The sequence below is a fragment of the Electrophorus electricus genome, chromosome 5 (genome assembly GCF_041902795.1).
Source record: "Electrophorus electricus isolate QZ-2024a chromosome 5, ASM4190279v1, whole genome shotgun sequence".
Taxonomy (NCBI): Eukaryota; Metazoa; Chordata; class Actinopteri; order Gymnotiformes; family Gymnotidae; genus Electrophorus; species Electrophorus electricus.
Window position 1 is genome coordinate 15121370 of NC_137501.1, and position 26131 is coordinate 15147500.

General features: G+C 48.2%; 2 protein-coding genes across 3 annotated transcripts; both read left to right on the forward strand.

The window, feature by feature from the left end:
* Window positions 1–2819: 2819 nt before the first annotated feature.
* Window positions 2820–7544, forward strand: LOC118242008 (cysteine-rich protein 1). The gene is made up of 4 exons (XM_035530095.2): window positions 2820–3187; window positions 4919–5013; window positions 5725–5779; window positions 6788–7544. Exons 1-4 carry the CDS (start codon window positions 3145–3147, stop codon window positions 6832–6834), a joined length of 240 nt encoding a protein of 79 aa, XP_035385988.1. The 5' UTR covers window positions 2820–3144; the 3' UTR covers window positions 6835–7544.
* A 4762-nt stretch (window positions 7545–12306) lies between these two features.
* On the forward strand, window positions 12307–24404 carry melk (maternal embryonic leucine zipper kinase). 2 transcript variants are annotated; one of them, XM_035530091.2, is made up of 18 exons: window positions 12307–12424; window positions 12754–12847; window positions 12941–13026; window positions 13256–13372; window positions 13698–13841; window positions 13952–14020; window positions 14839–14931; window positions 15055–15153; window positions 15289–15357; window positions 15541–15639; window positions 17022–17108; window positions 17641–17769; window positions 19485–19658; window positions 20924–21197; window positions 22579–22660; window positions 22841–22988; window positions 23369–23472; window positions 23784–24404. In XM_035530091.2, exons 2-18 carry the CDS (start codon window positions 12784–12786, stop codon window positions 23959–23961), a joined length of 2016 nt encoding a protein of 671 aa, XP_035385984.1. In that variant the 5' UTR covers window positions 12307–12424; window positions 12754–12783; the 3' UTR covers window positions 23962–24404. The 2 variants fall into 2 exon arrangements, with proteins under 2 accessions (XP_035385984.1, XP_081570404.1); XM_081714278.1 differs by lacking the exon at window positions 13698–13841.
* Window positions 24405–26131: the final 1727 nt, after the last annotated feature.

Consider the following 26131-nt stretch of genomic DNA (forward strand, 5'->3'; position numbering starts at 1 on the left):
AGAAATAGTTTTATTCAGTAGGGTAGGTACACATGAAGCCAGTGTCCGAGACACAGAGTACACCTATGCCTAGACTAAACAGAAGTTCCAGTGTCATTTCACCATTGACGCCGAAGTCCAGGATGTCCTATATCCAGGAAATCAACCCGTGAAGTCCAGTAAAGCAACCGGCCAGTAAAAAAAAACAAAAAACCAGCAGTGCTGACATCATGAAACCTGTACAACTGGTCTCAACATGCGGAGGTGAGAAGGCGGGGGCAGGAAATCGGAGTGAAAGACGGAAGACGAAGCCAACGTACTCCACGCTAGAGCCAAACCAAACCTGAGAGAACTGGCAGTGAACGCTTGGCTCAAAGAAGAAGGGAAAAAAGTAAAGACCGAAGAAAATAAAAATCTAAAGTACAATGCCAAGAATGCAAAGGCAAGAAGCGACATACTCTCTCTTTCTTTCTTTCTCTCTCTCTCTCTCTCTCTCTCCCTCTCTCTCTCTGTGAGTATAAGTGGAGTAGACACACCTCCGCACTGGGTGCAGGGCTGTTTCTGATTACATCTCTGCTCTTGGTGGTCACCGTCACTGGTCCACACATACATAATCGCTCTCACAGCCCTGAAGCCTGGAAGTAGCACGTTAAAAGTGGTGTGAACAGTGAAAGGACATTTCTTATTTAAAAACAAAAACAAAACAAAACAAAGATTTACTGTAAAAGAAGCGTTCTTTTTTTCCTACATTTAAACGCCACGTCAAAAGGTAATTAGATAGACTATAAAACACATCTTAACACGTAGCTTACACCGTGTTATGAAACACGGTGTTTTGGTTCGTACAAACCGTCATCGCTGGGCACACTGACGCACTCAGCCCGTGCGTGTCGGCGCGGCCCGTGATGCGCTTTGGACCGGCCCGGTATCAGCAGGACCCTGGCCGTCCTGCGCGCCAACCGTGTGGGGTGGGTTGTTGGCTTCAGCGGGCCGGCGCCCCGGCCAAATGCGTAATGAGAAAGGTGCGAATGCTGCCTTTACTTTTGAAGTCTTTGTGAGTCCTGGGGTGTAATGCCAAAGCCTGCTGAGCTTCGCAAACATTGTAACAGGACACACGCGTGCTCACACGCACACACGGGACATAAGTGTTGCCAACATTACACGAGTGTGCAAACATTATGACTCAACATCCCTGCTGCAAGCCCACACCTTCTGCCAGCGCTGTTCTCACGCACGCACGCACGCACACAGATGAGTATCAATCCTGCACAGTCTTGCTCTCTTGGTCCTTGCTGTCAGGCAATGCTGCAGGACGAGCGTGAATGTCTCCACACACTCCCACTCCCACCATGCTCTGCTCCTTCCTATGCTCCAAAATCAGGATTTGGGTCAGCTCCCCTGTGCCAAGCTGATCCAAGGAGGAAGAGAGACTCCCTCACGCCTCTCCTCTCCTCTTTTTCATCCTCTCTCACTGTCTCGTGCAGAACTAGAGAGAACTCTCACCCTCACAGCACGCCATGAGGGCTCCAGCTCTTGTACTGGGCAGAACTCCCATTAAGGTCTTATGGGTAATGTAGGTTTGTTTGGGGTTTTTTTTTTTGGGGGGGGGGGTTGCAAATCCTAATAAGGGCACTATCACCTTTGTTACAAGATATGAATATTCATAAATCACAATGTCATGTAAATGTAAATATACATTAAAATGCTACTGTCTTTGACACTGTCCAATAAAAACTACAAATCTGTTGTGCAGTTTCGGAATCTTTTATGGAATTACGAACTGAATATGTTGAGATATACGGACCAGAGCGGGAATGTTCGCTCGGGGTTTTGCTGCAATGTGTTCCGTGTTCAGCTTTCATAAGAGAACGCAAATCTGACATGTAAACACGCAGTGAGAAATGGGTCGTGCGGGGATGCAAATGACCCTGATGTGCCTAATGTCTGCACTAACATGCCATTCAAAATTGTGGTCAGGTTTTTATTTTATACAAAATTATCACTTGGGGGAAAAAATAATGGTCCCAACAATCAGTGGGGGGTAAAAAAAAATAGAATTTCAGTTTATTTCAGTTGGATGTTTTCGATGCACTTCCACTAAGTGTGGCGTGGCTGGCTTCTGCACAGACTGGACTGACTCTGTATCTGTGGCAGTACTGACAGGAATTCTGGTCCAGTGTTGGGCAGAAAGAGGATTTCTAAGGGACTTAGTGTGCTCTGTCTTTTCTCTCTCACACACACACACACACACACACACACACACACACACACACACACACACACACACACACACAGAGTCCCAGAGAAGAGGCCTCACAAAGACCCTCTCTCTGAGGCCTCTGCCTTGATCTAGTGATGTCATTGATGTGAGAGAGAGAGAGAGAGACAGAGAGAGAGAGAGCACGTGTGTGTGTGTGTGTGTGTGTGTGTGAGAGAGAGCAGTTTGGGTTTCTTCTCAAGCTCTCCCACACTGGATCTGTTTAATGTGCCAGGGAGAGCCAGCAAGGACGGATGGAACCGAGAGCGTGAAATGAAGAAAAGGAAAACAGCAGTCACAAAATGCGACCTGCCGCCGTCACCCCCAGCTCTCGTCTCTTCATTCATTCCCGCGCTCGCGCCTTCCTTCAATCGTCCATTCACACTCCCCCCCCCGACCTCTTCACCTCCCCACTCGCTCTCCCTGTCCTCCGTTCTCCCTTTTCCTCGGCTCTCCTTCTCCGTGTCCTCCCCTCTCCGCCCCTGCACGCTCCCTGTGTCTGCGAGTCATCAGAGAAAAACTCTAAGCCACTTCACACCTCCTTCGGCAGCACGTCCCATTTCCAGCCGCAGTGACCGACCGCAGCTCCGGCCTCGGTCGCCGCAGTCGCGCGAAACCCCGCCTCCCCCCGTCGCGTGCGCTGCTTCTGCCCGGACGGCTCGCTACGCCTGAGTCGCTCTGACTGTTTTCATTTGAATTTTCGATCTCTTGGGTTGTCGTGCGATTGGTTTTTTTTTAAAAATCCTCTTTCTTGACACCGCTTCCTGTGACAGCGCACCTCTCGCCACTTCCTCTCGAAGGCCTGCCACTTTGTTCGTTTTTTTTTTTTTTCTCTTTACTTCTTTCTTTCTGTGGAGCGCAAGCTCGAGTTCCGTGTTCCTCCTAGTGCCATTGGCCACTCCGTCGCCATGGTGAGCTACTGCCCCATCTGTGGGAAGCCCGTCTACTTCGGTGAGTCCACTTTTAGGGGCACGGGGGGTGGGGGGGTGGGGTTGGACATCTGTCGAACCCAAGCCACGATCTTTTAGCTCTTTAGAGTTCATAGCCGAGTTTCCCGTGGCGACGATCAGGTCATCTCCCTTTGCTGCTTACTGTGCAGTGAGAGACTGGAGGGGTTTAGGTGGGGTTCACCATAGTTGCCATAGTTGGTGCTGCCGGACTAGACTGGTGTAGATCGGGTCCCCTGGTAACAGGTAAAGACCAAACCTTTCAAATGTTCAAATGCAAAGCTGTAGCTGGGTGGTTATATGGAAACATGTTCTAGAAATGTCTTCTATTCTCGCAGAGTTCAGTTAGCGAGTGGAGGTTGTGTGAGAGGGGATTGTATATTGCACTAGGACCCAGGGGGATTTGGCCAGGAGTGTTTGGTTACTGCCTTGCACTGCTGGACACATTCAGTGGCTCAGTCCCACACTGGAAGTGCAGTGGGCCTACCACGCCTGGGGGTTCTGAAATAGGACCAGCGTGTCACTGATGTCAGGGTGACTCTCCCTGAGTCACCCAAGCACAGGAAGTGAGCAGGAGGTTTGGGTCTGTGACAGAAATTTGAATTGGCCTCTGAGAGAGAGAGAGAGAAAGAGAGAGAGAGGAGATATAGAGTGTGTTTAACCTGGCAGCTTCAAGGCTACAAGCCACGGCTGCTTTACGAAAGAGCCGTATCGAGCCAAACTGCACTAGAAAGTTCTGGAAGCTCCCACGTGGCTCTAAGCCAGGAAGGACTGTTTCTGTCCTGAGCCCTGTGACTTATGGAGTGTGAACAGCAGGCAGTGCAAGACATGTTCACTCTGGGGCCAAGGCAGAGCCAAGATGGGGCCAAAGTTGAGCAAAAACAATGATCCAAAATGGAGTCCAAATGGACTGTTCACCCAAAAAACGTTGCTAGACATTTGCCATTTTAACTGATCTGAGATCAGAATAAGCTGTACCTCTCAAACAGCTGAGATGAGGGAGTGTGTATCTGTGTGTTTGTCGGTGTCAAATAAATCTCTTGAAAACAACATAATCTCTCACTATTTCTGATCGTTACCTACACCCACACATACACACAGAAAGAGAGAGACGGCTCTTTCCTAATCCTGCTCTGACGTGTTTGCCTTCCAGCTTTGGATTCAGTGTCTTGCCTCTCATCCCTTATCGTGGAATTCTTAGAGTGTTTGCCTTCCTTTTCAGTGGTGGACAGACACTTTGATTTGGTTGGAAGGACACACCCCGGGGCCCCGCACATACCGTTCAGACGCTTTTTTGGTTAAGTCCGTTCTGCGATACTTTTTTCGGTGGTGGGAGAAGTCTAAACGTAGCTGCCAGTCCCCATCGGCTGGTCCATACACCGGTCCCAGGGATCGCTATGTCACGTCACAACCCCTCGCCCCATTGGCTAGCCCACATGTCGGTCGCTGGGAGGGGCTTGCCAATTTGAACGCCCCCCCCCCCCACCCCACCGCACCCCACCCCAACCAATGGCTTGCAAGCTGTCTTGTGCAAATGTCGGTGCTTTTACCACAGAGATTCAGCATTCAGTCAGCAAAAGGTGTGTCTCTGGGAGGAAGAGGAGGAGGAGGAGGAGGAAGAGGAAGAGGAGGAGGAGGAGGAGGAGGAGGAGGAGGAGGGTTATGGTTAGAGTATGAGCCAGGCCTAGGGGCGAAAGACCTGTCCACCTGACCTTTTGAACTTTGACTCCTTTAGGTGAGAAAAAACGCTCCCTGGGGCGGGATTATCACCCACTGTGTCTGAAATGCCACAGGTGTAAGAGGCAGCTGACCCCCGGACAACACGCAGAGGTACACACACACACACACACACACACACAATCTCCAGTTTAGCTCATCCAACATTGTTGTTCTTACGCATGCGTCTCGTCTAAACCTGGTTCATGTGTGACGGTGTGTAAGGGCGATTTAATATTACTTACTCCTGCCCCACATAGCCACTGAAGGAGGCCCCACCCCTCCACCCAATGCCACGCCCCCTATTCAAACTGTCTCTCAGAAGCCCCTCCCTCCAAAGACATGCAGGCTTAGGGTTTAAGTGCGTAGCCTACACTTGTGTGCAGAACGCATAGCATTATAGACCGTCAGGGAGGTATATTATACATATTTATAGCTGCACCACTGGCACTGGGGCTCTTCTATCTGTTAGAGGCTGTATAAAGTTTTATATGAGGCCATTAAGGTTTGTGTACGGCTTAAATGCGTTGCTCACGGGTGCTAGTTTAAATGTCTCTTTTAAACAGCGCGTATCTTTGGTATCTTCTGCTGTGAATAAAATGCTCTGAGTGGTATGTGCTTACAACTCCACAGCATCAGTCCATTTTTAACACATAAATCATGGAAGATTGAACTGAACCTGAAAATGCAAAATCATTACCCCCTTTAATGACCTGTAAGTTATAGCTGCATGAATGAGACCAATAAGCTCTTACTCTCAGTAATGTGTGTGTGTGTGTGTGTGTGTGTGTGTGTGTGTGTGTGTGTGTGTGTGTTTCAATGCAGCACGACGAGAAGCCATACTGTACTAACTGCTACATGAGAGACTTTGGCCCCAGAGGTGAGACCATGGGGAGAGCATGTGTCACATGCTGCGATCACTGTCTCACACTTTCTCACTCTCTCTGTCTCTCAGTGTCTCCCATTGTCTCCCAATGTCTGTGTCTTTCAGTGTCTCAGTTTCTTATTTTCTTATTTTTCTGTTTCTGTCTCAGTTTCTCTCTTACATTTTAACTTTACTTAATAATAACAATAATCATCATTTGATTTAGTACTTAACAATAATTGAATAACAACAACAGCAACAATAATAATAAATAATTTGTGATTTTTAATTATTATTATTAAACAGATAACAGTTTTAATGTAACTTTAACAAGTGAATAGACATTAACATGATATTGCAACTACTTAAAATGTAAGCATTTAGCAAAGGGGACCATGGGGGTGTGCGGGAAGTTGGGATGAGGAGAGGTTTTTGCTGACGTCTTGCCACATGCGAGGTTGCGGGTTGTTGCGTGTCCTGTGGGGTTATATCATTGGACCAGGGTGTTCTGGTTTTCTCCCTCTGTCTCGTGTATCACGCTCTCGCACTCTTCCACATTTCTGTCTCACATTCTCCTCTCTGCTCCGTTCTGCCCATCCCTGTCTCTCTCTCTCCCTCTCACGCTATCGTTCTCTCTCTCTCTCTCTCTCTCCCTCTCACGCTATCGTTCTCTCTCTCTCTCTCTCTCCCTCTCTCTCTCTCTCTCTCCCTCTCACGCTATCGTTCTCTCTCTCTCTCTCTCCCTCTCTCTCTCTCTCTCTCTCTCTCCCTCTCACGCTATCGTTCTCTCTCTCTCTCTCCCTCGCTCTCTCTCTCTCTCTCTCCCTCTCACGCTATCGTTCTCTCTCTCTCTCTCTCTCTCTCTCTCTCTCCCTCTCACGCTATCGTTCTCTCTCTCTCTCTCCCTCTCTCTCTCTCTCTCTCTCTCCCTCTCACGCTATCGTTCTCTCTCTCTCTCTCTCTCTCTCTCTCTCTCTCCTCCATCACCCCCCCCTTCTCTCCGCCTCTCTGTGTTCTCCGTAGGGAACAGAGGAGCAGCGTCTCACACGTGCAACACAGAAGCCTCCTAAGGAGCCTCCGCCCTCAGCACCTCCGGCCGCCTCTCCGCCCTCCCCCCCACCCACTACCGCTGCGTCTCCATCCCCACCGGAAACGGGAAGTTGTCCCCTCCTCTTCGCCCTCTCTGTCCCCAACCCGGAGGACTTGTTCACCATGCTCGGCTCCCACAAAATAAAAGTCCTTTTTTTTTTACCCTCGACACATGACCCCCCCCCCTCGACCCCTCAGCCAAAACTCTTTTTGTATGTTTTTGTATGTTTTTGTATGGAGCCGCACACGCAACACTTGACAACATCACCTACCCCACTGTGGCCTACCCCCACCCTGTCTCCTAGGCTGCTCCTCCTCGTCAGGCTGTTCACCGAGGCTGCTTCCAGCACTGGCCGTCATCCCGGGCGACTCTGGTTTGGGCTGGGACGGAACGGAACAATTCTTTTGCATCTGATCTGTCAGGGGGCAAAAATAAGGGGCAAAAGGGCAGTCAGGGGGGGGAATAATTAAAGTCTGAATATGACTTCCTGAGTGTCATTGGTCTGGAAGGCCTTTCCATGTGGTGACCGGGGGAAAATATTGGTAATGAAAAAGAATGTGAATTTGTGTGTTGCATAATAGTAACAGAGTGCATTAAATGTAATCTCTATCAGATTATCAGCAAAGTTATGTGTTTGGATAGATTTTTTTTGCATCATCTCAAGGTTTCATTAAATGTAAATGTATTAAACATCCTGTGTGTTGATTTGATGGGTTTGCCGTGCGGCTCAGCGAAAAGGGGTAACACAGTTAATGAGCTTATGGTGATGTAATAAATGTACCTCACGTTCAAACACACACACACGCGCACACAAATGTCAGAAACAATTTAGCAGTTCAGAACTCATAGCCCTTTATATTTTCATCTGCTGGAGAAAGAAAGGGATAGGGAGAGAGGAAGGGAGAGAGAGAGAGAGAGAGAGAGAGAGAGAGAGAGAGACGGGGGGGAGCAGCACTCTGGCAGGAGAGAATCTTCACAATGCCAACTCAGTCTGTTGGAATGTGTGTGTGTGTGTGTGTGTGTGTGTGTGTGTGTGTGTGTGTGTGTGTGTGTGTGTGTGTGTGTGTGTGTTTGTGTTTCTTGTGAGTTGGCAGCTCTACGCTGGCAGACTTCCTGCTGGATACCTGCTGCTGGTCTTGTCATACAGACACACACACACATTCCAGAAGAGAAGAGTGTGCGTGTGCTGTGGGAGCACACGGGCATATGTGCATGTACAAACACACATCCGTTTGTCTTACTTGGGAAGGGTTCCGGCATCAGTCGCTGTTCTAACCTTGAGCTTGCTTTTATTCAGACAGATAGAGAAAGGGAGAGGGAGAGAGCGAGGGAGGGAGATAGAGGGAAAGAGAGAGAAAGAGATGAGAGAAAATAAAAATTACACCAAAAGGGTAGAGAGATTATTCCAGGGGAGTGATGTGGGGGGTGTGTATGTGTGTGTGTGTGTGTGTGTGTGTGTGTGTGTGTGTGTGTGTGTGTGTGTGTGTGTGTGTGTGTGTGTGTGTGTGTGTTGGGAGGGTTTCCCCCCTCTGCAGTGCATCTTCGAACCCACCCCCACTTTGACAGGTCACGTGGTCTGTGTGATGCCAGCTGTCTCATTTGCATATGTTTTAACTACCCTACAGATCTATCATTACAGAGATGGAGGAAGCAGGAGGGGAACTCTCTAATCTCTAAGACAGTAGCGACGCTGCTCTCCCTGAACACAGGCCCGATCGGACATACAAAAAGAGCCCCCTTCTGCACACAGCATATTAAATCATCCAATCATAAACTGCTGGTATGTCTCATGCATATATACATACATTTGTGTTCCAATCAGGAGAGGGAAGGTCTGGTTTATGCAAATGAATGCAAGCACAGTTGAATAATTCAGCATCTGTGCCGGGGTAGGAGGGGTCATGTTCATATTTCTCAGTCCCCTGAACGTGTCACGCACAACACACATTTCACAGCTCATGAAGCATCCCCTCGGGCGGAGAGGCCGCCAGAGTCTCCGTAACAGCGGCACGTAACAGCGATGATAAAATGCACTTGAGTCCGGCTGACCTGAGATCGGTTTTTGCTCGCTGGCGCTCGGCGCACATCAAAGGCAGGACTCGACCCAGAACAGTCGGGCTAATGATTCGCCAGGGCTTGAAGCGCGTTGCCAGGCGGCGTTTTCCCACCAGTCCCTGGCTGTTGTTTCCTGTGAAGTCTCTATTGAAGTGTACTGAACCTGTATGTGCTCAGGCCCTAATGAAAGGCCTATCAAAGCTGACCCAGCCACCAATCAGCTCATTGATCTTTTGAAGAAAACGACTGCACCTGCTTGGCCTGCTGGTCGGCGCGGTTGCGGTTCAAAATAGCCCTTAGAGGGGAGGGTGGAGGGGTGGAGAGGGTGTGGGTGGAGAGGCTACAGTCTCGGTCCCGCTATGAGGAACCCGTGGAGGTGATGTCTGGGGGGGGGGTCATCATTCCTCCACATCTCCCCCAGGCAGTCGAGACGGTATTGACCGAAACTCCCTTGAGGTCTCTAATGTGTGTGTGTGTGTGTGTGTGTGTGTAGGGCTTCTCATGTCTACCATATGGGTTTCTTCAAAGAAATATTTTAAATACATCTGTCTTTCTCTTATGTTAATTATGCATTATGTTGATGGATTATGCTATTTCAAATATTTAAATGATGTCATTTAAATAACATAATACATCAAAAATAACACTGCAAGTTCAGCTCACTGTACTATAAAATGAGTGTATACTGAAGCATATAGAACGTCTATACGACGTTACAGTGCCGACCTCTGCTGGAGAAAAGACTACAGCTTTCAAGCTTCAGTGCTTTGTGTCATTCAGAGTTAGAACATGACCGTAGAATCTTAGGAAATCGTGACGCGTGAACTTGTTTATTTCCTGTGCAATATTGCCCTCTTTTGGACGAATGTATGCAGTGTAGTGATTCTTTCCTACCACGAGGGGGCAGTAACTCTCAAATCTGAGCTACACTCAAGTGGCAAAAAGACATGTTTAGAAACGACATAATATTGTATTATAAGGAAATACACGTTTACAGTTCATGGCCTCTTAATTAAAATTCATTCAAATTATAATTTTATATAATATAATTTTAAAATAATATGATTTATATTATTTTAAATTCTAATTCTTCAAATTAAAAATGCAAGCCATACAATGAAGTCTAGATTTCAGGGACCCTAGTCGTGATTCTGTATTAGTTTATACAGGTCTTAGTAATATAATTAATTAGTAACTAATTTAACCTATTCACCAGATTAGTCAATGAGCCACACCTGATAATAACCCATGTACACCTTATCAATGCTGCATGGGTGGATGATGCCGAATTAAATAGGCGGTGATATTGACTGTTGATTCAGTGTTTGGTGTATTGGGTGTTGGCTAAGAGAGAGTCTTTCATTCCCCCATGTAAACCCCAGTCTCGGTCAACACACATACGGTCCTGCAGTTCACGAACACACATGCACATAAGGACTGCGAGGTCGTGGGTGTCCCCTTTCTCAAGAGAGTGCTCATCGGCGCCCTCTATACACCCTTACTGCGGCCTCTGGCGAGGGCCACAGGCACACGGGCTCAGAAGCCCATCTGTGCGACACAGATGAGAGCCAATCAGATTGGCCAGTTTTGTGTCAGGGAGCAGCAGGCAGCAAAGTGCAGCTTTGGCGGTATTCCGGTCCGTCTCACACGTGCGCTATGAAAGTGAGTGCTCCTGAGGGCGCACAAGGCTGATGTCAGAGGGAGCTCCCGTTTTGATAAAACAGAGTTGAAGATGAAGACGCAGGAGAAGACTGCCCTGCCTCCCAGAGAGAGGCTTTATATGGAGTGTCACTCGCTGGGGCATCTCTGACCTCGTGCCTCTGCCTCTGAGTTAGCAGGTTTGTGGAGATCTGCATTTCCTGGAAGTTCCTACTCAGGGATGTGAAACCACAGGGATGTGTCTGTATGATGAGACCACCCCCTTTACACACCAGATTAAGCATGATGGTAAAATACTGGCTGTTTCTTCATGTTTCTTCTTGGTTTAATGGTGAACCTGGCCACTGAGGTCCAGTGTAGGCAGGGGATTGTGGGTTGTGGATTGACTGGCTTTATAATGATGCATAGTGCTCTGCGGATGAAGTGTGCACTTGATGGCAAGTCGGGGTAAACAGGATCTGTGGCTTTTCTGGTAAACAGATTGGCTTGTGAAGATGACACATGCCCTGTCACAGAACTGGGTGAAATATGGTGACTGCAACTACAAACTCATGTGTTCTTTCTTGAACACACGTTGTCCATCTTGATGAGGTTTTACTTTAGCAAACCTCATCAATATCATCTAGTTACCAAGCACAGTAGGGCCCTAGAAGGGTCAAAGTAGGGTCCTAGAGCTGTGATCCAGTACCATTAAAGTGGGTTCCCCTTAGTGTAGAAGGAAGCCCTCTTCGTCATGGGGAAGACCTTTCTGAAGAGCTTGGCTCATGTAACACACCCAATTCCACCACCTGAAGCACCAGAAAGACCTCGACTGAATCAAGTGAGTTAGATATCAGTTGGAGCAGCTACTTAGTTGCGGCTAAGTAGCTCATCAGGATGAGGGTTGGAGAGTCCTGGCTGTGACGTGAATTCTGAGGGGAGTAACGGGTTACCGGGTAACATGTAACCAGGTCAAATGTAACAAGGTAGCATCTATGGATGTCTTGCAGTGTGATTACTACCTGATAGCACTGTGCTAGGAAGGGCTACTGCTGATGTGTGGGAGTGTTTAGCCAAATGTGTAATGTCTTGGGAGGAGGGGTGAGTTTTGTGACTCCCACTGCAGAGTTCACAGAACAGCATCCAAACACTCTATCAGATACTATCAGACTCTCAGCACTGCAGAGGATCACAGAGCAGCATCCACTTTACCAGACTAACATCAGGCTACTTATAGGAACACGTTACTTGTACAATGTTAGACACACACACACACACACACACACACGCACGCATATATATATATATATATATATATATATATATATATATATATATATATATATATATAGAGAGAGAGAGAGAGAGAGAGAGAGAGAGAGAGAGAGAGAGAGAGAGAGAGAGAGAGATATGTTAATATATATGATTATATATTCCTCTACGTTCTGATATATAATGCTATACATGAATATATGCTATTTTATACGTAATAGCCGCATTTTCCAAAACTGTTATAAAGCGAGAGAGCATAGGTAGATAACTTTATTCTGTAATACAAATGTTATTAACATTTATTTTATTTATTGTTATTTTTAAATGATTCCCCGTACATTTTTAAAAGACCTTAATCAATATTTTGGAGCCAACGTGAGTCGACTGTGCTCACGTCAAAGGACTTTTTTCTGAACGGAAACAGGAAGTTATGTGACGTCTCGAGTGGGAAATTCGAATTTCTTGAGCGTTTGATTTGCGTGAACAATGTTTGGCTGTTTCGTATGAGACCTGTGTGGTAGCTCGCCGCTTGTTTCGCCCACGAAATATTGAAGCTAAGCGTTTTAAACCCGACACTGCCCGGCTGGTAATCGCAGAGACAAGCGGTGAGTATAACCCGAAGGGCTGCTTAGTTCAATTGTTAAATAATTCAATAGTTAAATAATAGGTTAGCTAAGCTAGCCCGATCGATAGTTGTCAGTTGACGTGACAGTTTACCATTAAAACAGTTAGCTAATCAGTTAGCTCGCCTAGCGAGCTATGTCGCTGTGTACATTTAATTGACGTTTCAACGTTTTTATTTAGAAGGGTGTTGTCTTTTATTGTTAGCTAGAACTATATTTGCTAAAGACCGAACAGAAGCAGGGACAACATTTAAAAGAAATTCGCTAGCAAGATAATGTTTACTGTTTTCTCTGTTTCCTCTGACACGCAGGTCTATATATATATAGTTGCTGTTGTAACCATGCCTGTGGACAACGCTTCAGAGCTCCTCAAATACTATGAAGTTTACGAAACTATCGGATCAGGTAACACCCCCACCCCCCACCCCCCCACCCCCCCGCAGCTGTTTCTATGAGAGAGTGAATTAATAAACCGGCTTGTCCAATTCTACACTGCAGGTGGCTTTGCAAAAGTCAAGCTAGGCAGGCATATTCTTACAGGCGAGAAAGTGGCCATCAAGATAATGGACAAGAAAGACCTTGGGGTGAGTTAGATCTCTTTATCACTGTCATTGGCCACCACTGATTTCATTGCAATGTATTATTATATTATTATGGGGACAGTTTCCAGATCATATCCAGCTTGCTCAGAACCCTGTTCTCTTACTGGATCAGTTAGAGGCAATCAGGGGGGAAAAAACCCCCAAAATGTGTGGGTTTTGTTTGGGGGTTTTTTGTTTTTGTTTTTTCCATTGTTGCCGTGATTCTTCACAGGACGACCTTCCTCGCGTGAAAATGGAGATGGAAGCTATGAAGAACCTGAGCCATCAGCACGTGTGCCGCCTTTACCACATCATTGAGACGGCGAGCAGGATCTACATGGTGATCGAGGTGAGTTGCAGTTGTCCCGGTAAATTAGGGGTCACATGATTTTTTTAATGATTTATTTTGAGAAAGTGATGTTATTTACTGTGTGGTTCAGCATGCCTGAACTAAGCAATCATGAGTGCTGTGTGTCTGCTGAGGATGTCATGGGAGCTTGGACTGGGAAGGAACATAGCCTAACTGGTAGGGTGAGGGCTGGGCTTAAGAAGCAAGTAGTGTGGCCTGCTTACACTGGGCTCCAGGCCTGTGAACAGCATTCCAGACCCACTGTCTAACTGACCTGTATCTTTCTGTCTGTCTTTCTGTCTTTCTGTCTGTCTGTCTGTCTCAGTATTGTCCTGGAGGTGAGCTGTTTGATTATATTGTAGCTAAAGACCGCCTGTCTGAGGAGGAGACACGAGTTTTCTTCCGCCAGATCATTTCAGCGCTGGCCTACGTCCACAGCCAGGGCTATGCCCACCGTGACCTCAAACCGGTACATCAGCCAATCAGAGACCTCCAGGGTTCAGCCACCGGTGCTGCTGAGCACCACTATCACTGGACTCTTGCCTGATTTGTAATTTTTGTGTTTATTATTACTCTCAGGAAAACCTGCTGATTGACGAGGGTCATAACCTCAAGCTGATCGACTTTGGCCTCTGTGCCAGACCAAAGGTGAGTAGGCAGCCCTAACGCCAGCCCCCCTGCCCGGATATGTGCAATGTTTTCTTTGTGGAAGAGTTTATGTGCAAACAAGAAATCGGTAAAAAATAAACAAGATGCAAAAAAAAAAACACTTCATATACAACCACACACCCATTATGTGAGAAAAAAGACATTTTAACAGATGAACGGATTGTGTTGTAACTGAATCGGTGGTAAATTGAGAATCTGGTCCCGCGTGGCTTTTTCTGATAATTCTGCTTGGTTTCCTTTTTCTCTGCCATGTTCAGCTCTTCCTCTGCTCTTCCTTCATTTGAAACTTTTCTAAACTTCTTTTCTTCCATTTGTCTTTCTTTTCCCGTGAGTGAAGCACGGGTATAATTGGACTGAAGGAGGCAGCCTGCATGGGCGCCCTCAGAACTTTCTTCTGCTGTCCTTGGGTGAGCCTTTGCGTCACCATGGCAAGCGTCTTGCTGCCCAGGCCCTGATTGTCGGGCAGAGCAGCGTGTTTCTCTGCATTTCTAGAATTGCTGCACTGTAAACGACCCAGCAATGTCCAAAAAAGTGCAAACTAGTGTCTAAATGCAGATGTGGTTATTACATAATGAGAAACCTGTCTCTTACTTTGCCTCGTATTTGTCTTATTGTCCTTATTTGTGTGTACAGTGGACATATTTGTTATAAACCTCCATATTTGCTTTGGAACTGTGTTGCGTTGTGGGCAGATTTGGGTGCAGAACGCGCCATGACCTCATGGAGTGTGTCGTCCGGGTTCATACTGTGTTGCTAAGGAGCCTGGGTTGTGAGTGTAGCGTGTTTTGCCATTTTAGGGCGGCCTGGGGTACGAGCTGATGACCTGCTGTGGGAGTCCCGCCTACGCGGCGCCTGAGCTCATCCAGGGAAAGGCTTACATTGGCTCCGAGGTAAATGTAGGCATACGTGTGGGTGTGTCCAGGAGCCTTTCACCACACAGACTTGTCAGTGTTCATTGCATATAGGCTGACATATTTCTTGTTTTCTGTGTGTGTGCGTGTGTGTGCGTTCAGGCGGATGTGTGGAGTATGGGCGTGCTGCTCTATGCTCTGCTGTGTGGGTACCTTCCATTTGATGACGATAACTGCATGGTCCTTTACAGAAAAATCACAGTACGTGTGGTTCCTGCCTTCGTTAAATGTGATTGGTATCGAGCAGATTTTAATATATACATTTAGTGTCCAAAATATGAACATTTTGAGAAAGGAAAATTTACATGTGTGTGATGTTTATGACTATTTTCCCAGAGCGGCCATTATAAGAACCCCCACTGGTTGTCACCTGGTAGTATACTGCTCCTTAACCAAATGATGCAGGTATGTAGTTTGGGGGGGTGTGTGTGCATGTGTGTGTGTGTGCATACCAGCCAATCAACACAATTCCATAAGCGTTATATATTTAAGCTCATCTTAAGCTGTATTGAGAACTTGACTGTGGTCTACACACTTGTATCTCTTGACAATCGGGTTCCAACCGCACTTCCTGTGCCTGCTCTGTAGGTGGAGCCAAAGAGGCGTTTGACAGTGAGGCAGCTGCTGGACCACCCGTGGGTGATGAAGGGTTACAGCAGCCCTGTGGAGTGGCACAGCACACGCCCGGTAAAACACACACACACACACACACACACACACACACACACATGCTTGTTAGTGGCTGCTTGTGTTCTCATCCATACTGTCATCAGCAATCATTTATGAAAGCATGTAGACTTGAAATGCTGATCCTGGATCAGTTCTTGTTCTTTGCATGTTAATAATTTCAGCCCTTTGGAAAGAGGGGGATGGATCTGGTGTCAGCGGCTTAACGTTTGGGTCTGTGCATTTTATATGTGACAAATTAAAACTGCACCATCGAAAATTGTTACCTTGTCTGTAACTGGTCATCCAGCCTACCAGTTTCTTATCGCTGATTAAAGCATTGTTTAATAACGCAGCCTAAAGTCTTTAAATACTGCTAGTTGTCCCCAAAAATAGTTGCTCTGAGAATGTACAAGTAATACTAAAACCTGCATTTAGGAGCCAAAAATGTCAGCAGAATGTATAAAGCCAGTCAGGAAACCTCTCGACAGAGGTGGTCCCCTTGGCCTGTCAATCATGGTTTAAGTCCGCGTGTGTTTGAAGGGAGGGGCTTTGGAGAAGGGGGCTCTCGGAGATGGGGCTATAACTCTGGCAGAACTTGGAAAGAACTGCAAGATGGATTTAAACAGCAGCTCTACCCAGCTGTCTTTAAGCCCACTTTGCCTGTCGGTAAGCTCAGAGCCCGTTATCATAATTGCAATGTAATCATGTTTACCATGTGCCTGCAGTTCCATACTTATAGTTTGTGGTTTTGGCGTTGCATTAGCGAACACCGTAGCTCTCCCGGTTCTTCAGGGGTTCTTCACGCTTTGTCGGGTCTACACGCTTTTGACGTAGCGGCGCGCAACAGTGAGATCCGCGCAGCGCGGTTTCCAGCGGGCACTGTTGCATATCCGGAGCCCCTCATCGATCACCACTGACCTGACCTTTTGGTATCGATCGAGCCCGCTGGGTCATCAGTTCAGTCCCGGCATCGCCTGGTGAAGCAGGGGATGGCGAACGGGGAAAATCTCAGAGAACCGCTCGTGAGCTGCCGCACTAAGGGGTAGGCTGGATCCCGGCTGGCCGGGACGTCCGGATACGCCGCAGGTTTGCCACCGTGTTAAATGGAGGGATTGAAGGATTAAGATGGAGAGAGAGAGAGATACAGTAGGTAGGTAGTGTAGATGGAGATACTTTGTATGGATACTGTAGATAGAAAGAGGGATGCTTGATGGATATTGTGTATAAAGAAACCAGTAGAGATGCATAAAATATCTATGCATAGGGTAACTGTCACCTTTATAATTACTTCTGTTTCACACCTGTGTGATTTTGTGTGTGTGTGTGTGTGTGTGTGTGTGTGTGTGTGTGTGTGTGTGTGTGTGTGTGTGTGTGTGTGTGTGTGTGTGTGTGTGTCTTAGCTGGGTCATATAGATGAGGACTGTATCACTGAGATGGCTGTGTCATTGAGGAGGTCTAAACAGAGCACTGTCCAGCTGGTGTCTGAGGTGTGAATGCACATTCTCACACACACACACACACACACACACACACACACACACACACACACCTTCTTGCAAACGTACCGCCACCAGTCTGCCATTCTCTGTATCTGCCTCTGGGACACCTGCTGCCTTTATCTTGGAATGGGGGAAAAGGCGAGCCTGAAACACCACCATTCCCAACCACTAGGTGGCAGTAAAGTATAACTGACCTGCCCCTGTTGCAGAAGAGGCCTCTTATCCTCAGGCAGATGATACCATCCCACCCCCCTGACCCCAGACACTTCCATTTAAAACAGTAACTGATCCACCTGCCTCGGTAAGCAGGTGTTCAGTGACGACTTGTTGAGCAGAGCTAAAAGAGGACCTGCATAATGTTCTAAATAAACATTCCAGTTAATTTAAAAAATATATAATAAATATATAATTTCATTTCATCAGTCTTTATTCTTTGAAGCACTCATAATTGTCTTATACCTAGCAAGATTAAAAGTGTGTGCGCGCGTGTGTGTGTGTGTGTGTGTGTGTGTGTGTGTAGTGGAAATATGACCAGACTACAGCTACGTATCTGTTGCTGCTGGCTAAGAAGCAGCGTGGAAGGCCAGTGCGTCTGAGAGCGGAGGCACACGGCCAGGAGCCCACCTGCTCCCCTCTGCAAGAAATACAGGTATCACTACACACACACTCTACTACCCCTGAAATACGGGTAACTCCACACGCACGCGGTCTACTACCCCTGAAATACGGGTAACTCCACACGCACGCGGTCTACTACCCCTGAAATACGGGTAACGTGCCACACGCACGCGGTCTACTACCCCTGAAATACGGGTAACTCCACACGCACGCGGTCTACTATCCCTGAAATACAGGTAACTCCACACGCACGCGGTCTACTACCCCTGAAATACGGGTAAGGTGCCACACGCACGCGGTCTACTACCCCTGAAATACGGGTAACGCGCCACACGCACGCGGTCTACTACCCCTGAAATACGGGTAACGCGCCACATGCACGCGGTCTACTACCCCTGAAATACGGGTAACGCGCCACACGCACGCGGTCTACTACCCCTGAAATATGGGTAACGCGCCACACGCACGCGGTCTACTACCCCTGAAATACGGGTAACGCGCCACACGCACGCGGTCTACTACCCCTGAAATACGGGTAACGCGCCACACGCACGCGGTCTTCTACCCCTGAAATACGGGTAACGCGCCACACGCACGCGGTCTACTACCCCTGAAATACGGGTAACGCGCCACACGCACGCGGTCTACTACCCCTGAAATACGGGTAACGCGCCACACGCACGCGGTCTACTACCCCTGAAATACGGGTAACGCGCCACACGCACGCGGTCTACTACCCCTGAAATACGGGTAACGCGCCACACGCACGCGGTCTACTACCCCTGAAATACGGGTAACTCCACACGCACGCGGTCTACTACCCCTGAAATACGGGTAACTCCACACGCACGCGGTCTACTACCCCTGAAATACGGGTAACTCCACACGCACGCGGTCTACTACCCCTGAAATACGGGTAACTCCACACGCACGCGGTCTACTACCCCTGAAATACGGGTAACGCGCCACACGCACGCGGTCTACTACCCCTGAAATACGGGTAACGCGCCACACGCACGCGGTCTACTACCCCTGAAATACGGGTAACGCGCCACACGCACGCGGTCTACTACCCCTGAAATACGGGTAACGCGCCACACGCACGCGGTCTACTACCCCTGAAATACGGGTAACGCGCCACACGCACGCGGTCTACTACCCCTGAAATACGGGTAACGCGCCACACGCACGCGGTCTACTACCCCTGAAATACGGGTAACGCGCCACACGCACGCGGTCTACTACCCCTGAAATACGGGTAACGCGCCACACGCACGCGGTCTACTACCCCTGAAATACGGGTAACGCGCCACACGCACGCGGTCTACTACCCCTGAAATACGGGTAACGCGCCACACGCACGCGGTCTACTACCCCTGAAATACGGGTAACGCGCCACACGCACGCGGTCTACTACCCCTGAAATACGGGTAACGCGCCACACGCACGCGGTCTACTACCCCTGAAATACGGGTAACGCGCCACACGCACGCGGTCTACTACCCCTGAAATACGGGTAACGCGCCACACGCACGCGGTCTACTACCCCTGAAATACGGCTAAGGCGCCACACGCACGCGGTCTACTGCCCCTGAAATACGGGTAAGGCGCCACACGCACGCGGTCTAGTACACCTGCTACCCTGCAAAAGTGCATATTTTCAAAACTGGGTGGGTTCTCTAAAACCATATTGAATATTGCACTGTACAGCGATTTTGAGTGCACGTGCATGTGTATGTTTCACAGTTGAAGAAGAGCTTGCATTTTGGTGAGGAGGACGATGACGAGGACGATTATGATGGTGGTGTGCATCGGGGCCGAGGTGGCTCGTTGGTTTTCCCTCCGGATTGCTATGACGACAGCAGCGCCTGGGTCCCCATAACACCAAAAAACACACAGACCACATGTACTCCACGCAAGGTTAGCTCCATACAGTGTACACACACACCACACACACACACACACACTCTGACTCTCTTCATTCTTTATATATGTATATATACATACACCCACTACAGAGACCATTTTGGTTCTGTACCACAGTACACAGAATTTGAAATAACAGTTTTAATGTCTGCTTTAAAAATAAGTTTCAAAACTGCTTTAATTTTGAAGTTTTTAATTTCCACTGATTAACCCCCCCCTCCCCCCACCACCACCACCAAATTCGGTACATAGCAGATGCTCTTATCCAGAGCAACTTACAAAAGTGCTTTGTCATCTACTCATAGAAGGCATCCCGGCCAGGTTGTGCAGGAGCAATGGTTTATCCTTCCACGCTCAGCCCACCCTCCTGGGTGGTTTGTGCGCGTACGCGGTAATTGACGGGCCAGGAGGATGACCTCCTTAAAATGATCCTCCCGGATCTCCTGACTCCCTTTCTAGCAGAGAATGTTCCTCCACGCCCCTCCCAGCAGACGGCAGAGGATCACAGCCATGGATGTGCGGAGAAGCCTTTCAGTCGTACAGGAAAGGCGGCGAACACGACGGGGACTTCGCCCGAGGTGTATGCGGTCCAAAAAAAAGGCTACGTTTATGATAAAAAGATTTCTGGGACAGAAATGCCTTATGGAGAGATGGGATGAAGGGGAGATTACCCCAGACTAGAGGCGAATGAGCAAAGTGTGGAGGAAGTTAACAACAAAAGAACACCTGCCTTCGCCAGCTCACCTGTGGGACACAGGAAGGGGACGAAGGACTAGGAGGTACCGACTGATTCAGCGTCGATAAACGGCAGAACAGCCGGCGACGGGAGCAAGGCGTCGTGTGTAGCGTACAGAAGCAGCGCCGTGGCCCGTGAGCACTCCTCACAGCACGGCCATGGCTAGCAACGTCCCGCTTAACTCCGCACAGAGTCGGGAATGACCGGCCAACCGGACTGGCCCATTTGAGCCCCACGGAGAGAGGATTCCACCTACTGAGGGCAAAACTGAAGTTGGAAACAGGGCAGGACCAGGCATTGCCGCAGAGATGCCCAGGAACGGGTAACATGCGCGGGCACAGGCTTCGGCAATGGTCCGCAAAGCATGCGCGATCGGTCCTCCGAACCGGGGCATTGGGCACGGAGGTCTGCAATCACCATGTCGTCCCCTCAGTATAGACGTCCAACACCCTCGGGTTGAAGCTCGCGTTCGTCATTTTCAGCGCATCACTGTTCCTTAAATTTCATTCGCTTGGTTTTTCAGAAACCTGCCTGTCAATCATCCGAAAAAAAGTACGGCGACGTCGGCTCCGCCCCAGGCCCCAGACAGGGGAAGCCCCGCCCACAGAACCATGAGAAACGTGAGCGCACCAAAGAGGATAAGGAGAACCTGTTGGTGCCTGCTCCAGATGGCAACGTGTTCGCCCTGCCCGCCCCCTTAACCCCGGCGGCCATTAGGAAAGGCCGGCCGCACAAAGCCGGGCCAACCACGCCCGTTAACAGCAACGTCCTGAACGCGACGGGAGACCCTCGGAGAGGTGAGCGCTTTCGCAGGACGTTCCGGCCTCTCTCTCAAAGCCGTTTCCACCTTGACATGATTCTCTCCTTCTAACAAATGTCCTCTAAATCAAGCAACTTCATCCGTTTCACACTCGTGTGCATTACTGTGTATTGTAGCTAAATAACCCCATGTCTACGCCCGGTCTTAACTTTAGCTTTAGTTACCCAGCGTTTTTCCCCAATTTAAGGTGATTGGGGGGGGGGGTGTTTTGTTTTTGCGGGGGGGTTGGGGGGGGGTGTTGTTCCTTTGTTTGTTAAATTCATATTAATAAATTCTTACTATAATTAGTATCCCCTTATTGTGAGCATGATGGTCCTTGCAGGGAACTAAATACACATGTCCTGACTCCACTGTGGTCACACTAGTGTTGATGCACTCCTGTGCTCTCTCTCTCTCTCACACACACACACACACACTTCATTCAGCCTTATTCCACCTTAATCACATTTAGCCACAGAGCCGTATTTTCCAAATTTACCTCTTTGTGTCCGTTGTCATAATTATCTTTATAATCTTGAGGTGCTCTGGAGTTTTCCAATTAGGAGCAGGAGAAGAAAAATGAAAAATCGCACAACAAAAGCAATTAGGTTGTTTTATCAGTACGAGTGCTAATATGAAATGACTGGTTATTAATATGGGGCGAGATATTGACTCTCTTGAGATGTTACGTCCCCCCTCTCTCTCTCTCTCCATTTCCGTCTCTCTGAGCTGCAGACTAATGTGGCTATAACTTGAACATGTTTAACTGGGTCCTTTTAAACAAACACCTGCTGTCTGATTAAATTACGCTCTGTTTGGTAATTGTCAGTAATTGGTCATTATTCCGGTGTGTTTGCTCTATAGTGATATGAGAGTTCTAAGTTTTTCTGCAAATCATGCTGTCATTGTGTCATTTGGGTGGTGGGTGGGGTGAAGGGTTACAAACATTTTAAGCCCAAGTCCATAGCAGGCTTAAATTGATAAAGTATAATTAAATGTAAAGGAATTTAAAGCTTTTGATAAGGTTTGATGATTTAATGTGTGTGTGTGGGTGTAGATGAGCTGGCGAGAGGGCAGTGTGTCCTGGGATCTCTCTCCGCTCTATTTCCCAACTCTCGCTGTGGCCACCTCGTTACTGTCACATACTCCCTCCTCTCTCACTGAAACAGACAGGAACTCACCAGGGACCGTGTGTGTGTGTGTGTGTGTGTGTGTGTGTGTGTGTGTGTGTGTGTGTGTGAGAGAGAGAGAGCGCACAAGAGAGCGACAAGTCCCGAGGTGCACGCTGACAGGTGTATATGTCACTTCTCCCAGTGCTGGTTGTTGCGTGTAGCATGTAGTGACACATGTTTGTGGTGTGTGGGTGTGTATCTGTAAAGATGTGTTCCACAGAAAACCAGGGGAGCAGCAGAAGAGTGGACAGCAAGCACTGGAAGGCCTGGCATTCAGCCCAGAGAGAAGGTAAAGAGAGAGAGCGAGCGAGTGAGCGAGAGATGCACTGATGGAGAAGGTCATTAAAGGAACCTGGCAGAGAGGCAGTAGGAGTAATCGTGGGGGGAGGGAGGTGGTGATGTTAAATGAGGTACCTGTCCAATTGCCACACGAACCCTTGGAGAAACCGCCTTTCCCACAATCCCCTAGGTCCCGGTCTCTGGACATGGCAGACAGCGCGCAGAAGCGCAAGGCAGGGAAGGTGTTCGGCAGTCTGGAGAGAGGCCTGGACAAAGTCATCACCATGCTGACGCCCAGCAAGAGGCGGGGCCCACGGGACACGCCCCGCAGGATAAAGGTCCACTCTCCCCTGTGGGGTTTTCCGCAGAGCAGGGTTACTCTGCTGAGCCGAATAACTCGAGCCCAACAGGAGAAGACTTGAGGGATGTTCGTCCTGGCCAGTCCTCAGCTTTCAGCTTAATTTATCTAACCTGAGAGCCTGCTTTGCAAAATAATTTTTTAAGCTCAAGTTCCAACCTTCTTAACAAAATTTCTATCAGGTTTTGGTCATAATTCTGATTTATCATAATTCCGACTGGCTGTCAAACAGAATTCTGTGTAAATCCCTTCAGATGCATTAGGGCAGAAGTGATGTCCAATGGGGAAACTGCACTGTTTTAGTAGCCACTGCTTAACAGTACGTGCTACACGTTTAACGTTAATGTGTGAATTCCTCAGGCGCAGTACAACGTGACACTGACCAGCCAGACGAACGCCGAGCAGGTGCTGAACCAGATCCTCCGGGTCTTGCCAGAGAAGAACGTGGACTACGTGCAGAAAGGGTGAGCACCACGACAAAAGCTCTCCAACAGTCTTAGATGACCAATCACGGGCCACGGACTAGACCCGTCCTTAGAGAGAATTCGAGCATGATGCGTGCAAAATGTGGTCCAATAACACCAGAACCCAGACCTCATCATTTCAGTGCAGTTGGTATGTGTGTATGAATTTTGATGTCTGACAAATGTTAATGAAAAGCCCTAATGGCCCTGTTCGTTTAAACGAAGACCGACGATGTGTCGTGAAAAATGAAGACACAGCCGTAGGACATTTCCGTTCGTTCGCCCACTCACGCGCTCCGTCTGTCCCTCAGCTACACTCTGAAGTGCCGGACGGAGTCAGACTCTGGCAAGGTGGCGGTGCAGTTTGAGCTGGAGGTATGTTTGCTGCAGAAGCCTGAGGTGGTGGCCATCCGTCGCCAGAGGCTTAAAGGGGACGCCTGGGTCTATAAGCACCTAGTGGAGGACATCCTGTCCACAACGAGTGCCTGACCTCACTTCCTGGCCCCGCCTCCGCGGGCCTGCCTCACTTCCAGTTGGCTGGTGATCCGAATACGATGGCTCTTTTGGGCTGCATCTTCTGAATGTCTGTTGCTGTGGACGTTCAGTTTCGAAGGCTGTATTTTATGTTTGAAAAACTATGGGGATATTGACTGTTCCCTGTCCATGGACAAAAGAACTGCAGTTAATGTAAATGTGGAACGCAAGGCTTTGTTTACATGTCCATGGTCTTCAGTTCACTTTTATACTAATACTTGGAAGCATTGCTCTGATCTTTGTGTCTGTCTGCGTGCGTGCGTGTGCTCATGTGTGTTAATATCCATTTTTATATAATTTGCAATCATTTTGTTCATTTATCTCTTGCTTGTGTATGTTTGTATACAGTTTATTTTTAAATATAAATAACACTATAATGTGTAGCAGAATAAAGCGGTTTCTAAACATGAATGTTGGGTGTCATTTATCTTAATGATTAATGTGATCTAGTGTGGTCCGTGGCTTCTGCAGTACAACAGTATATATGCACTTCCTTTTAAAGGCTTAGGACATGCGTTCTTAAATCACCTCCCCTGGCTGCTTTTATGTTTTTATTTATTGCAATCAAAATCTGATTACCACATGCCAATCAAATGCATGACTTAATCTGCCTGCAAACTGGGGTGTTTTAAACAGTTGACCACAGCGTTTAAATACGAAGATATGCAGTAGTGAGATGCCCTCTTGACTTGTTTAAGGTCGATACCGTCTGCCTCCCGTAACCGAGGTCTACGCAAATCAGGTCCAACAACCCCCCCATCCAATTGCTCAGCAAGAGAAATCGTCTCGAACGCGCACGAGCGGGCGGCGTGCTGCGGCGCTCACGCGGAGCTGCGTCTGGGTTGGTTAAGTCCGCGCGGGGGATCGTCATCCTGTATCTGTGCGCCGCGCGCTGATTGAAGCGGAATCCGCCGCCGTGTCACTCCTACTGTGCATATCAGCATAACGACGGCCATTAGAGTGACAGATAGCGGCGCTAGCGTGGCTAGCTCGGGATGAGGTACGTGTGTGTGTGTGTGTGTGTCGAGAGGGGGAGCTGGTTAATGGGGGGCTGAAGTGGTAATACAGGGGGTGAACTCGCCCCCCTACTGGTAATGGCCCCTGCTGAGTGTTTTAGGGCCAGCTGTGGGAACAGACGCTGGCTGTCACACCTCTCATCTTTTCCCTTACCTTCTCTTCCCACCCACCCTTGCTTTCCCTCCACTTAAACCATTTTGCCTCTTTTATCCTCATTTGGTTTTAAAGGCATGTATTGTTGTCTCCACTCGTGTAGCCTTACACATCAGTATTTTGTTAACTCAATTACTTCCCCACTCCCCTTTCGTAGTCCAGCCGGAGTTCCGCTGGACTCTGGAACCACTGCGGGTCTTACTACGCCTTTACTGCACCTTTAACGGAAGATTCTCCCCAAACTCATATAGCCATGTTAATTATCCGAGCATAAAACGGCTATTTCCGAATACTCTACACACACTTTCCAACATGGAACGGTGTCCATTTTATACGTTCATAGGTATCCTATATGTATATACATAGACTAAGGACATTTGTGAACTGAACTGAAAGAAATGTAATAACGTTTACATATTAAGAATCAAAAGGCATAAGGTCATTGTATCGATTGAGAGTTTTTAATCCCTTTACTGACTCTTTATTCGAGTCGTTTGGGTAAATGTATTTCAAATCAAAAACTCCGAGCTAAAAGATCTACGAAAAGCGAACTTGTAGGACGTGTATATTCTCTACCCCCCACCCCCACATAAAAAGAAAGTGCCGGTTGTTTGCCCCGGTTCCGCTCGTGCTTTCGATTGTAGCGATGAACTCTCCCAATTACCCGCTCCGTTTTACCGGACTTTCTTTTTCGCTGACACGAGTTACAGCCAGTGCGGCGTGTTCATTAAGAGATCGAGCCTTGGTCGTGTAATGTAACTGCATATACACAGCTACACACACACACACACACACACACACACACACACACACACACAGCTAATGGGGTTGTAGACCTGCAGTAGATGAGGAAGGCCGTTGGTGACAGAATAAATTACTCGCATCTTCATTCCGTTAGTGCGCGATCGTGTTATGCCTTCGTTTGGTTCCAGTGGTTGAAGAACAAATGAAGAGC

Bases quoted from the DNA above. Each gene is read 5' to 3' on its own strand.
- melk (XM_035530091.2), top strand. From the start codon at position 12,784: ATGCCTGTGGACAACGCTTCAGAGCTCCTCAAATACTATGAAGTTTAC. The intron at 15,154-15,288 runs GTACGTGTGGTT...CTATTTTCCCAG, and splicing joins TCCTTTACAGAAAAATCACA to AGCGGCCATTATAAGAACCC. The intron at 23,473-23,783 runs GTGAGCACCACG...TCTGTCCCTCAG, and splicing joins GTGGACTACGTGCAGAAAGG to CTACACTCTGAAGTGCCGGA.
- LOC118242008 (XM_035530095.2), top strand. From the start codon at position 3,145: ATGGTGAGCTACTGCCCCATCTGTGGGAAGCCCGTCTACTTCG. The intron at 3,188-4,918 runs GTGAGTCCACTT...TGACTCCTTTAG, and splicing joins TGGGAAGCCCGTCTACTTCG to GTGAGAAAAAACGCTCCCTG. The intron at 5,014-5,724 runs GTACACACACAC...GTTTCAATGCAG, and splicing joins CCCCCGGACAACACGCAGAG to CACGACGAGAAGCCATACTG.